Source organism: Aphelocoma coerulescens, chromosome 9 (genome assembly GCF_041296385.1).
Source record: "Aphelocoma coerulescens isolate FSJ_1873_10779 chromosome 9, UR_Acoe_1.0, whole genome shotgun sequence".
NCBI lineage: Eukaryota > Metazoa > Chordata > Aves > Passeriformes > Corvidae > Aphelocoma > Aphelocoma coerulescens.
Genome location: NC_091023.1, coordinates 9,144,627 through 9,158,510, shown reverse-complemented (window position 1 = coordinate 9,158,510; position 13,884 = coordinate 9,144,627). Strand labels below are relative to the sequence as shown.

The 13,884-nt window shown below is 46.2% G+C and overlaps 2 protein-coding genes across 3 annotated transcripts in view; one reads left to right on the top strand and one right to left on the bottom strand.

Annotated features, from left to right (window-relative positions):
* FARSB (phenylalanyl-tRNA synthetase subunit beta) overlaps window positions 1–2,363 on the top strand; it is a 36,909-nt gene extending 34,546 nt beyond the window's left edge. The window contains exon 17 of the mRNA XM_069024856.1: window positions 2,084–2,363. Coding sequence (XP_068880957.1) covers window positions 2,084–2,235 — 152 coding nt within the window. The 3' untranslated portion in view covers window positions 2,236–2,363. The remainder of the gene's footprint in view (window positions 1–2,083) is intronic.
* Window positions 2,364–7,072: 4,709 nt separating this feature from the next.
* SGPP2 (sphingosine-1-phosphate phosphatase 2) overlaps window positions 7,073–13,884 on the bottom strand; it is a 35,936-nt gene continuing 29,124 nt past the window's right edge. For both annotated transcript variants that reach the window (XM_069024304.1, XM_069024305.1), the window contains exon 5: window positions 7,073–10,542. In XM_069024304.1, the coding sequence (XP_068880405.1) occupies window positions 10,000–10,542 (543 nt within the window). In that variant the 3' untranslated portion in view covers window positions 7,073–9,999. The remainder of the gene's footprint in view (window positions 10,543–13,884) is intronic.

The following is a 13,884-nucleotide window of genomic DNA, read 5'->3' as shown; positions in this document are numbered from 1 at the left end:
TTAGATTGACTGAGTACAGTATTATTTTAGACCCTATCAGATATCTACAACAAATTTAAAAACAGTGAAGTCTCATGACATAGCTGGGTCTAGATGTGCAAGAAGATAAAATAACTTTCCCAAGACTACACAGAAGGAAGCTCAGAAGAATAAACAAGTCAGACTCACAGCTTTTCACTGATGCTATTGTCAAAGCTCTTTTTTCCTATAGATTTATAGTACCATGCCAACATTATGAACTTCTGCTTGGTTCTTGCTCTTGTGCCAGTTCAAGCTTACAGTCAAGTGTCTAAAAAAAAGCCTCTGTGTGCTACTCACATCTCTGGTACAATACCAGCTTTATTTACAAATAGGAAAGCCTTTACCACTAAGTAAAAGGCAACTTTATTTTTAGGTTATGTTTTCACCCACAGTCTTCAGAGTGATCTGTATGTGTGACATTTGACTCTTTTCTAAATTTGTTTCATCTTGTTTTGAATAGTGGAGCTTGGCTGTGGCAAGTGTCTCTTTGGCTGGAGTCACGTGCCAGTAGCATCCAGGCTGAGGTAATGTCACTGTTGTACATCCATTGTAAGTAGTTGGTTTGTGCTTGTAGCTAGGACTGGAACTGGATAACTTAAAAGATTCTGCTTCTGAATATTTTTTAAAGCAGCCTTTAAGTAATGTTACTGTGGTCATTTACTACTGTGGTCAGATTTCACAAGGTAGCCAAAATTGAAGTGGATATTGAAGTTAATTTGCACATGCAGCAACTTGGGCAAGAAAAAGACCTAATTGCTGTTCTTGTAGCTGCAAGTTACAACTACAGACCTCATGGGAAACACTTCTTAAATGAATTATTTCCACTGGAGAACTAACAGAGAATATATCTCTGGGATTGACCACTAGCGATAAGTCTCATGGAAATGTTCCTGAGGTTTGAGGTTCATTTGGACCCTTACTGCCTTTTTAAGTAGCTCCTTGTACACACAGTAAAATGTCCTGGGCTGATCCTGAACCTTAAGTAGCATTTGGAGCAACCAGAGAGTAAGTTGCTGGGAACTCTTGTGATCCTTTGGCAGAGGACACCGAAGGCAGCAGCATTAAAAACAGGGTGGAGGAGCTTTGAGGATTCAGAATCTGTAGGATGCAGTGGCGTTGTTTCATCCTCTCCCCTTTCCCCCTTTGATATCACAGCATTGCCTGCAGCACTGCTCACTGAATGTCCCACAGATGGTGCCTTGCTTCCTCACACTCCTTAGGAAAGTGGTGCTTTGAGAAGGAGCAACTTGCTGGCTTGGTTTGGGTTTGTCTTTAGAAAGGCTGTCAGATAAAAATGCCACTCACGTCAGGACAGAGGCCAAAACAGTGCAAGTGTAGCTGCTATAGACAAGCTTGAACACACTGCTGGTAGAGCCACCACACACAGGGAAATTCCCATGTAGGAAAGGCTTTACATGAAAATCTCTGCACAGCTGCTCCAAGTTCTTCATGGCAAATTTAACTAATTTTAATTTTTTAGAAGAAAAACTTCCATGTAACATTTAAATATTGGGACTTGGTTTGAGGTGAGAGGAAGATGGTCTTTGCCTTCCTTTGAGTATTCATTGTTTCACAGTTTTATGGTGTATGGGAAACTGCTTAAAAAGTTCTTCTCCAGATGAGGAATGCAGGTTGTTTTTAATTATGTGACAGGCAATCTAGGGTGACATGCCTACTTACCCTCTAGATGACAGCAGGCTTTATTTCTTTAAACAGACTAAGGTGGGAGACATTCAGATATTAAATAGCCTCAAGGCTGCAAAGGTTCTTCATTTCAGTAGCCCTCTGACTCAACTGTGCTAATTTCCATTGCAGGAGGAATTTAGTCAAAACAATTGGAGTGTGAAAAATGCCCACGCTTTGGGCTTTACATTTTGTTTTTAACTTAGTGTTTTCTCATTCTCTATCAGTCATGACAACTCTTAATGCAAGAAAGTGAGAGCCCCTTCTTAGCATCTCATCCCAGAGAACAGTTTAATACTGACAGCTTTGTTCTGCATGTTAAATGCCTATTGACTCCTCCGGCCCAAAGAAATATTGATTTTTCTCTCTTTCTTTACAGGCACTGCTTTCTTTCCTGGTCGCTGTGCTGAGGTCTTTGCCAAAGGTCAAAGCATTGGAAAACTTGGAGTCGTACACCCTGATGTTATCACCAAGTTTGAGCTCACCATGCCGTGCTCTGCCTTGGAGATCAATATTGAGCCCTTCGTGTGAAGACGTGACTTTTATGCTCCGACAGCCGTCCACTGTCACATGCAGCACCCTCTCCTCTTTTGTCTGCCTCCCAGGGGACATCCGCTTATGCTTTTATGTTCCAATAAACCAGAAAAACAGATCCTGTCTCCCTGAGTAAATGTGTTCTTTACAGTGCGATCTGGCTGGCTTCTGCAGGGAAGGAATGTGGGATCTCGGACTAGGCTGTGCCCTCAATGTTTTCAAAGGGCAGGGGGGAAGAAACAAGTTGGGTCAAAGCCCAGTGCTTTACAAGAGAAATGTAATGGCAGAGCACATGATTAGTTTTCAAAATCAGAAACGTTCCACAGACACAGCTTCATACTGTAACTGATTATGGCTGCATAACAGGAATCTCATTCTTTTCTTATTGCATGAAATAAGATAATTGATTAGAGCAAATGTTGAGTGAATGTGAGCAGAACTAAGGAGTTGAGCTTTTATTCTGTACGGTTGTCATGTGCTCATCAATGGCTGGGGGAGGAAAATAAACTTTTCATGAAAACCAGAGCTATTTTGTAAGCAAGATGTGTGTAATATCTGCTTCCCTGCTCCAGACATAACTGTTGGTCCTTTATCATTCTAAATTCAGAAAGGGGAGGAGGTGGAATTAAACTTTTTTCATTGTTGATGTCAGCCTGGCGGTTTTTGAAGTGCCAAACCAAATGGGGAAATGCATTTAAGAGCATATGCCAGTGGTCTTTTGCATGAGGAGCAGAAAACTATCAAAGCCTTTGTCTGCCTAAGGCTGGCATGTTTTTCTGCAGAAGTGAGTGTGGGCCTGCTGCACTCCCAGCCCCACCAGGGTTTTCTGGACCCCAGCTGTGTAGCAGGACCACGCAGCTTTTGGGCAGGGTTATTTTTCTGGCAGTTCTGCCCCTGCCAGTACATGAGAACCTCTCGTGGATCAGGCCTTTCCTTCTAGGTGGCTTTCTGGCAGCAGTTGTGTCACAGCTTGGTGCACTGTGCCTCTGCTCTCTGTTAAACTGAGAAGCTCCATCCAGCACAGCGATGCCCGATCCTTCCGTTCTGCAGGAATGTCACCAAGTGGGTGGTCAGCTCAGTACACTGCAGCAGCTCTTGACTGGCTGGCTTGTGGGGCTGGCTGTCCTTCCTTTGCAATATTATAACCATTGCTAATGCTGCTGGCTAACAGCCGCCAGTATTTTGTATTAGGCCTATGTACTGTGGCTTCTTTCTGCTGTGAGAGCCAGATGGACCCTGATCCCAGGAGGGGCCTGTCCAGGAGTGGACATCTGGGAGTTGCTAGAGAAGGGTGTTACAATGACTGCCCCACTGAGCAGAAGGATGTGCAATGGTGAGGTAAGCTTGTAGTTTTACGAGCTGCACAGACCCCTATCACTGGGCCCACAAGGGCTTTTCAATGACAGCCCCATCAATAATCTCAACAGGTGGGAAGGCAACAGGCAATGCTTTTTGGTGCAAGTGATAATTCAGTATGAAAAATGCACTACAGTTACCCATCTGGAAACCCTATGGTTCCCCTCAGATGGAAGTGTAGATTTTAATTATCTCTGCATGACAGACGTGAAATGAGAATATAGCTATCGCCATACGTTGCACGACTGACTCCGGTGCCCACAGAGAGTGAGAAAACTGCAGCTTACATTTTAAACCTCCCAAGGGATTAGGCAGCTTGGTGTTTGCAGGATCTCTCTCTCCACAATGCCCACACAACTGTAACCAGGCAGGCTCCCAGTGTGGGAAGCAATGTGTAATGCAGATGGAAAGTATTAACCCCCCCTGTTTATTGGTGTGTCATGCATGGAGATTAGGACGACAATAAGGCAGATTTGCATTGCAGCAGAGTGCAGGCATATCTGTGTGCACTAAATATATTTCTCTGCACAAGATTTTCTAACTCTTTGTGTGTCCCAGTTCTCCTGAGAATTTAGCTGTCCTTTGAGTGCAAAAAATAGATTAAGCTGGGACTAAGGGCTTGAGCTGCGGTGGCATGTGTGTGAGGCTTTTAGGGATCTCTTCTTTTTCATACCATTTGCTCCTGCATTGGCAGCTAAATGCTCCAAAAACACAAGCTTTGTCCCAGGTAGGTACCATTACTTGCTAGAAGTAGACAATGAGAATCAAGAAAATGGTTAAAAAGCCTCTTCAGAGTCCCTGACCCCTCCAGTTAACTGTGGTGCCAGCAGCCTTGCAATGAAATTCAAGCTCTGCTGTAGTGCTGTGCTCAGGATTAACTGTGATTCCTGATGAGTGGGACACTTCATATAAGTCTGGTGTATTTATTGCAAGGCTTTGTCTTTCATAGCTCCAAAGCAATTATGTGGTATTTACAGCCTGCTCATAGCTGTGTGCAGTACTTGAGGTAGTTATCACACAGCTTCATGCTGGAGCCAGCCACTGTGAGCACTGAAATTTGCTTTCATCCTTTGCTGTAGCCATGGGCTCTGGCAAAGGAAACCTTTGCTGCCAGTAGGGACTTCTGAGCAGTTTTTAAACATCTTTTGAACTTGGGTTTTCTTTTTAGACAAGAGTTGGAAGTGGGATTTTTAACTACGGCTTTGCAATTACCGATTACTTTTGGCCTGCTCCTGCTGCCTGTGGGTAATGGGTCATTGCTGGAGATCTGAATACAAGCAGAAAAGGCTGGAGAGCTGGTGACAGAGAGATCAGAGGTGGTTTAGGGTGCTGTCTGGGTGATTGCTGGGTTCCATTCTGCTGGACATGAGCTCTGGTTTTGTCCTTGCTGTGCTTTGGTGGTGATTTTCCAAAGAGCAGAACCCTGAGCCAGCCTGGCTGCAGCTCCCGGCACAGGCCCTGGTGCCTGCAGGTCACCCTTGCTATTGCACAAGGGTGTTTATGGAAAGGTGATGCCTGGGACTGTTTCCATCTCCAGGCTGGCACTGTGCTCGCTTGAAATTTAAATCATCCTTGGTTTGGCAGGTGAGTATGGAATAGGCTGAGCAAAAGCGCTGCCAGGAGGCTGCCAGGGGATCATGGCCTGGCACACACAACACCTCTGACCGCCTGGTGACCTTGAAACCGAGCCTGCTACCAGGGTGGGGTGGCAGCGGGGTGGCCATGGGACAGTGGGCAGGTGGGAAGACAGTGAGACAGCAGGGGAAGGTCTGACAGGAGCAGAAGCTGGCAGCAAGCATGGGCCTTGCTTTACTCATGACTTAGCAACTGTGCAAGATCCCACCCACTGCCCAGCTGCACATCCACCCTGTTCAGAGAGGCGCCCATGTTTTCTAACTCCTCCTTGTAGTACAGCTGAGAAGGGTCAAAACTGAAACGGAGACTGTTTTCTTCTGTTCCCTAGATTACATCAACTGTATCCAGAAAAGCAAGGCACAAGTTTGCTTGCAATTTTGCATAGGAACTTGGATGGGTTAGGAGACTGAGGTCATGACAAAGTTACTGCTGGAAAATTAAAGCAGGGAAATTCAGTGCTTGCTGCTTTGGTTCCTAATCCCTGCCAAAAAGTGCAATAGCCTTAGGCGTCTGACAGAGTAGCTGGTTCTGCACTGGGGCACCAGCATACAGAGATGCCCCAGACAGGAGGAAGCCTGGGTTGGCACCACATGCCGAGAAAGCGATTTGCAAAGTAAGCAGGCCAGGAGAAGGCAGCCTCCAGGCAGGACAGAGTGGACTAAGCTAAGGGTGGGGTGCCTGCTACATCCCTCTTGACAGCATAACAAAGGAAACTTGGATTGTCTTGCATCACCCCTCCGGCTGTGGGCAGGCACAAGAGGGAGAGCTGTAGCACTGGACCAGGACAGACAGCACAGACAGTACGGAGAAGAGAACAGCCCAGGCTGTGATACTCTGGAAGTTACCTCCCACTCCATTCACATCAAAAGCAGTGTTTTAGTCTAAAATGCAAGCGTGCTTACTTGAAAGGATTCAGTTGGAGCCTTTGTGTTACAAAGTACAGAACATGGCCAGCAAACCCACCACAAAACCTCACTCCCTACCACCACCCTGGAAATGACCCACCACAAAACCTCATTCTCTACCACCACCCTGGAAATGCAGAGGCATCTTCACTGCAGGGATGAAGAGGTGGGGAGCATTTCCAAAGACAGCAAAGACACACACAGATCTGCAATGAGGAGCTGGTAGTTCAGGTTAATGAAATAGAGAAAGGGTGATGTGTGTCACCTTATCAGAAGACTTGCCTCTCCAAGCCTGGCCCTGCAGGAGTGGCTGTGGTCCTGTGAGCATCCCATGAGCACAACCTCAGCACAGAGCCCAGCTGACAGACCTGCCTAACCCAGCTGGCCCAGGATGCTGCAGCAACTGGGCTCACCCTGATCAGCTGTGGGCAGGATGTGATGCTGAGGGGAGGATGTGGCCCTACCTGGTTTCAAACACACATTTTGACCACAAAACCTTGTTAGGTACCTCAACTAATGCAAAATACTCTGCAGTTCATGAGTTGTCATGCTATCTTTGCACATGTTAAACTGGCTTTCAGTTAACTGTTTAGTCTATTAAAAGTAGATATGGCAGGTGAAGGAGATTCCAGTGCCCAAAAGTCCCCCAGCACCAATTACATGCAACTCACTCATTTCCATTTGCAAGGGTTGTAACAAATAGTCATTAGTAGACCAGTAGACTTTTTAAAAATGTTTTTTAAAAAGCAGGATCCTTCTGGAGGAGCCAAAGTGTGGAGCTAGACCGAAGAGGAGACAAAGAGCCACAAGAGGGACAGCTTGGGAAGAGAGGTGGGTGCTTGCGCTTGGGAAGCTCTTTTAGCTGGGACTTATTGCCTTTACATCAGTCATTTACAAGTATAAATAGAGGATGCAAAATGAACAGACAGACACCAAACTCTGCAAAATAGGTTTATTTTAAAATTTGAACCAAACAGAATTTGCATTTTTTGCATGAATCACATGCAAGTGAATACTATAAAAATACTTGTGCAGCATTTATATATATTTTATAAAATCTTCATAGCATAAAATAGCTGTGAATCAGAACAGAAATTTTACACATAAAGCTGCATGAATTTTCCTGTCAAACTGTGCCTTTCTCAGGAGTAATTCCAATCCCCAGCTTAAACACTCAGCTTGCTGCCAGTTTTTTTCTCAATTTTGTGATGTGGCCCCTCCTCAGGGCTCTGGTTGTGCACTGCACCTGTGTGTCATGCAGCACTTTTAGCACAAGGGGTTTAAAGGTGTTTTAAACCTGATGGCAGCACTTCTGTGATGGGAGGGAGAGAGGCTGAGGATGGAACCCCATGGCTATGGTGGCTCATGTTCAGCACTCACCTAGGGAGAGGTGTGAGCGGGCATGTGCCCTGCTGAAAGGCTCGCTGGAGCTGTTTGCATGCACGTGTAAAGTCCACACAACCTGATATGAAACAGTTTATCCACAGCCTGAGCAAATCTAAAACTGGTTAAAATTTCTGCCTGCGTTTCTTCTGGAGATTGATAGCCTGGGTTTAAAGTGGTGCAGCTCTTTCACGTGCATACCTTGCACTCCTCAGACAGAACTCCCAGCTACAGTTTTGGAATTGACTATGTTTATCCAAGCAGTCAATGGATGGAAAAGCACCTCCTTTACATTCTTCAGGTTCATTTTTCTCGCAGCCAGAAAGGCAAGTGAACATGGTTAGAAAGCTGGCTCTCGCTGTACATTCTGCCAGGCAAGGCACGGGGGCCATGCTTGAAGCTCTGCAGCAATAGCACGGTACATTTTCCTAGCCAAGCAGACCACGTTCAGTGCTGTATTTCTCAACAGCTCATTGGTCCAACAGCTGATATATTTTGTTTTAAATAAGCGGCCTGAGTTATAGGGACGACCTTCCTATGGACACACTGCCCTGCTATTCTACAAGTGTTGCAGGATGCATGGAAGACCAACTGTAATGCTGTGCAGCAGCAGAAAATGATGGCATCTTATCATTGCCATGCACTGTAGTCACCAGAGTCACTACTCAGCTCCTTCCACAACGCAGTTAATGGACGCTACTTGTCACCCCTGCACGACAGGAAGGACTTTTTCCTTTGCCCTAGCCAGGAAAACTAAATCAGAGTTAAACAGTCTGAGTTCAAGCCTGAATGCTGTGGTAGTAACTCTGCTCAGCTGTTTGTAGGCAAAGTATCCTTTAGTGGAGGCTTTCTTATTAGTATCCAAGGTAACTTTGTTGCAAAGCACATTAAACATTTTGTGTTAGATGTTCCTTCTCTTTTACATTTTGTGGTTTTTTTTTTTTTTTAATTGTAATAATGAGTAAAACCATCCCCACAGAACTAGCCTGGGTCTGGCAGTGCCATCAGAAGATACTATGAGCTCTGCCCAACGATGGCACTTTGCTCTTGGCTGGACACCTCTCTCCCCACCCCACCAGCTGCTTTTTCCCTGATGCCCCAAACCTGAGCCCTTCCTTAGCTTGCTCTGCTGCTTCAGGAGCAGCCCTCAGCTGAGCAGGTGCAGGCCTGCTCCCCAGCAACCCCAACTCCACAGGAAACCAGCCATTGCTGCTGCTCTGGCAGGCATTTTGGCTGTGTGCTTGTCATTTTCAGTTGCCTGGGGGAAGCGTGTCTAGTTATGGGACACAGTGGGGACACAGTGGGGTCGGTGATTTCTAACCCAAAGTTATCTGTGCACAGGCCTTCCCAGGACTCTTCCAGGTCAGATATTTCAGGTCAGTTATTTTGGGTTTGTGTGGCAAGGGCATGGTAGTGGCAGGGGGGAGCTACAAGCATTGCTTCTCTCAGAAGGTGCCAGAACCAATGTGTCCAACAGAACCAATGCCAGCCAGCTCCCAGACAGATCCACTGAGCCCGTCTGTGACAGTAGCAGCACCTCTGGGATAACAGTTAAGATGGGAGGAAAAACCTGCAGGCAGAGAGAGGAGTGAAGATATGGGAGGGAAACAACTCTGCAGACGCCAAGACCACAGAAGGAAGAGGAAGAGTAAGAGGTGCTCTGGGTGCCAGAGCAGAGACTCCCCTGCAGCCCATGGTGCAGCCCATGGAGAGGTAGCTGTGCCCCTGCAGCCCATGGAGGTCCATGGGGAATAGAGATCCACCTGCAATCAGTGGAGGACCCCACACTGGAGCAGGGTAATGCCATAAGAAGGGTGTGGGAAGTCCACACTAGAACAGGCTCCTGGGTGGGACTTGTGACCCCTCAGTGGACAGATGCTGGATGAAGAACTGTAGCTCATGGGAAAAATTCACATTGGAGATGTTTTTGGAGAGCTGTCTTGTCTGGGAGGGACCCCACGCTAGAGCAGGGGAGGAGTGTGAGGAGTCCTATCCCTTGAGGAGGAAGGAGCAGCAGAAGCAATGATGAACTGACTGTAACCTCCATTCCCATCCCCCTGTGATGGTGGGTGGGAGGAGGTAGAGAATTCAGGAGGGAAGCTGGGCCTAGAAAGAAGGGAGGGGTAGGTGGAAGGTAGTTTTAATGTTTGGTTTTATTTCTTATTATCCTACTCTGATTAATTTGGTAATAAATTAAACATTTTCCCAAGTCGAGTATTGTTTTGCCTGTGACAGTAAAACTGCTGAGTGATCTCCCCCTGCTCTTGTCTCGAGCCATGATCCTCTCATTATACTTTCTCTCTCTGGAGAGAGGGGAGTGATAGAGAGCTTTGGTGAGCACCTGGCATCCAGCCAGAGCCAAACCCACCACACCAGTGCAGAAAGGCACAAAACACTTTTCGGTCAAGTCACCAGCCTGGGCTGAGTTATTGTGTCCCCGAAGCACGGGTGCCGCAGGTGGCTCGGTGAGGGGGAGCTGTGCTCACATCAGCCCCAGCAGCTCATGCAGCAGTGGCACAATCACGGTAGCCGTGAAGCCAACGGAGGAGTACGTCACAAACTTATAGGGCACTTCCACTTCCAGGCGTCTCTGGGCTTCCAGGTCATGGATGGGGAACTTGTACCGATAGCCCAGCAAGCCAATGACCACGCTCTTCATGATCCAGCGCGTCAGCAGGACAACCAAGATCCCTACGAAGAACCTGGCTAGCACGAGCACCGCGGTACTGGTGACCACAGGAAATCCAGGCTGAAAACTTTTGCTGGTGTAGGCTGAAGCAGCATACTGGTTGTTTAACCAAAATCCCACAGTTGCTCCAGCTGCTGCTCCTAAGATAGTAGTGGTGTCTCCCCTGGTAGGGCTGTAATAGTCTAGTTTGGGGTAGTTGTAACATAAGACAAGAGGCACAACTATGGAAAACAGTGGGCAGAAGGGGCTGGTTAACAGCAAATGATCTATCGCGTCCCATGCAGGATACAAGAGCATGAGCAGCACAGCCGAAATCAGTGCTCCACCGATCACATCCTGTAAATAAATCACATTTAATAGGCTTTGTGAGATCTGGAAGGTAAACCGGGTATTTGGGTGATCATAAAAGACCAGTATCTGCATTGGTGGGGCCCAGTAGTGGAGGAACACCCTGAATTCAGTGATGCCATTACCTCCATGCAGGGACAACCTGAAGCCTGTGCTAAATAAAACGTGACAGTCCATGAACCTAACCTTAGCTTATGCATAAGCATGTGTCTGTAGACACACATTCTCCTCCTCATCTGCTCTCATGTTTTGAGGGCATTCTCCACCAATCCTCAGAAAAGGCACATGCACAACTCCATCTCAGGGACAACATTGCAGTGAGCTGCCTTCACACAAACCCTTTCCCTCCCGTAACCTTACAAGCAATTTCATCACATCAGTGTGATTATCCCTTGCTTGCTTTGCATAAAGGGGAAGATGCTGTCCTTTGTCAGAGACAGGTTCCCATCCCAGGAACACAAGCTCCAGGGATGGAAGGTGCAGAGCTGTGGGACATGGTGCATGTGCCATGGTTTCTGCCAGCAGTGGGAGGGAGGCACCTCCGGGCAGGGATACAGCAAGGAGAAATTTGTTGCCCAAGTCTCTGAAATCCGGTTTCCAGTACAGTGCCCAAAGCAAGCACATAGTTAAACCCTAATTTATTAACAGAGGCAAATAAGGTGTTTTGAGAACTTGATTGTTGTCAGCCACAAAGCTGAGAAAGGGGACAGGAGGTAGCCCCTAAGAAAAGCCATCTGTATGAGAGCAGCCAGGTAAAAAGCAATGAAACAAGTTTCTCCCCACGCTGCCCTTCCAGTGTCACACAGAGGCAGCAGTGTTAGAACAGCCACAAAATGCTCTGCAAAAGCTGAAGTTAGTTACAGACAGAAATGTCCTCTTCTAAGATTGTATCTTTTTCACGAGTCATGGCAGCTGACTACTACCATGCTTCGTCACAGTCTGAAAATTATTTATGTGAACTTCACTTTGAGCTAGGCAGGAATGAGGGGACTTTTTCACAACAGAAATATTTAATGACTTTCTGATAAATGCATGACTCCTGTGTGGCTGAACTTCAGCTGTTTACAATGTCCATTAGATTCACAGAACATTTGGTTTTAAGCAAGTCCTACAGCCATTGTGCATATTCCTAATACAAATTTCCATTTATTCCCTCATCCAAAACATGAGGCTAGCCATGGGAATACACAAACTTGATCACAGATGTCTAGCATGTAAAATACCATTATGTGTCAATATTTCACAGTAATTCATGTTTTGATATAAATTCTTAGATGATACCTTTACACACAAAACATGTTTTGGCCCAACACTAAGTAACTGCCTCAACACAAAAGAGCTGAGGGCTGCTCCCAGCACCAATGCTCAGAAATCCCATCCCCACTCTGTACCTCCATTTGCCACCCAGCTGTTTGTCCACCTCATGTTAGAAGAAAAAGTCCTTGATACACCCCTATGGGTGATCAAGGAGCAAAACTCAAAAGCTGTTCACATGCTTTTCTGTTTCAATTAAAGAAATGTAACCAAACATTAACATTCCCTCATGAAAGCTTTGCTCAGGTTTACCCAGATTTAGTCAGATTTGACTACAGCAGTTCCTGACCCAGCTCCAAACAGTCCCTACCTACAAACCTGGTGAGAGTTTTCTGAATTTTATTATCCTCCCATTCAGCCCCAGTGCAGTAACATGGCTCCTGGAGGTTTCAAGCAGGACCCAGACAATCAGCTCTGCCCCTGACCAGTGGCATTGTACCCGTGGTCTCCAAACTGGGTGCACCAGGCAACCCTTTGGGCTGGGGGAAGAACATATTTTCTGCACCACTCATCAGTAAAACAACATATATGCATTTTTTAAAAGTAGTGCTTATTTCATCCTTATCTTATGTTTGTTAGGGTATATTTTGTATGTGTTTTATAATGTATGTATTGGTACAGTAGTACATATATGCAATTTATAAGTAAATATATATATACATATATATAGGGGGTGCATATTCAGATTTTTTTTACTGGACAAAAAAGTTTGGAGGCCAGTGGTTTATTCTGTTTTTTCCCCTATCCACCAATATCTGGGCTTCTCATTTTGGAAACTCCTCACTAGAAGCTGCTGGAGAACTCAGCACATGCCATGGCTGTCTGCGGTGACTCCTTTCAGTCCTGGTGTGCATGGGCAGGTTTGATCTTTTGAACACCCGGAGGAGGTGGGCAAGATCCACAACAACACCTACATTTAGCAGTGCAGAATGAATTATTTCCCCCCTTGCCTGCTAAACTAATGAGAAGATGGGAAGAGGAAAGATGGCTCTGATTTCTGCGAGAAAAGCTGCTTTTGTGGACTCTCCCTGCTGTGTCCCCCGGAGCAGGACCGGAGTTTTCCCCGGGGGTGGAGCTGCTTTAGCACTCCCAGGAAGCACATTCTTGCCTGTCTGCCTGTGTAAACAGATTAGCCTCTCGCCAAGCCCGCAATTATCAAGGAATTTTTAAATAAAGGCAGGCACGGGATTTTGCTCAAGGTGCAGTACTACCAGCAAAACTTAAAACCTCCTGTTGCCCTGCTGGGATGCTCCAGCTGCCTCAGCACAGACAAGTCCTCCCTAGACTCCGTCTACCTCCCCTAAAGCCCCTCCGCTGCTATGCAGCTCAGCTTGCTCCCACACAGTGCCAAATATCTGCTTCCCTGATACTGCCAATCCAAGCAAAAATAACACTTTTCCTATTCTGTGTTTTTGTAAGTTCCTCTACATTTTCATTTAGTGTGAGACACTGCTCACTGTCCTAAACAGAAATATCTTACTTGGTTTCCACTCCTAAGGGTTACTTTATTTCATCCCCCAAGGACCGTACTACACAGTGTGTGAAGTACTGTGAATGTGCTGTGTGTTTATCAGCTTTTAAATATTTAAGATAATTTCAGGATTGATGGTAGCATGAAAAAGCCTGAAATACAGCCCATCAAAGGGGCAGGGTGGGAGCTCCAGAACACCACCTCCAACAATAAATGCATCAACACAGAATGGGTATATCTCAGGGGCAAAAAAGCGACCATGCTGGCCAGCACAGGGCATTATTGCTTGTAACTCAGGGTAGTTGCCGGTGAGGTTCTCACATCAGCTGTAGCTCTGGAGGGAATGGCTCCAGCAGCTGTGAGATAGGAAAACTTGTTCACTGCATTGAGGCAGAGACCAAAAATTGGGCCAATGTTTTAAATGGAAAGCACAGTAATATTTTCTAAAATACAGCTCTCTGGGGAAAGAAAGCAAACAACAACTACCAGTCATATAGTCTCCAATTGTTTTTTGTTTCTCAAAAATAACCCGTAAAAACCCACCG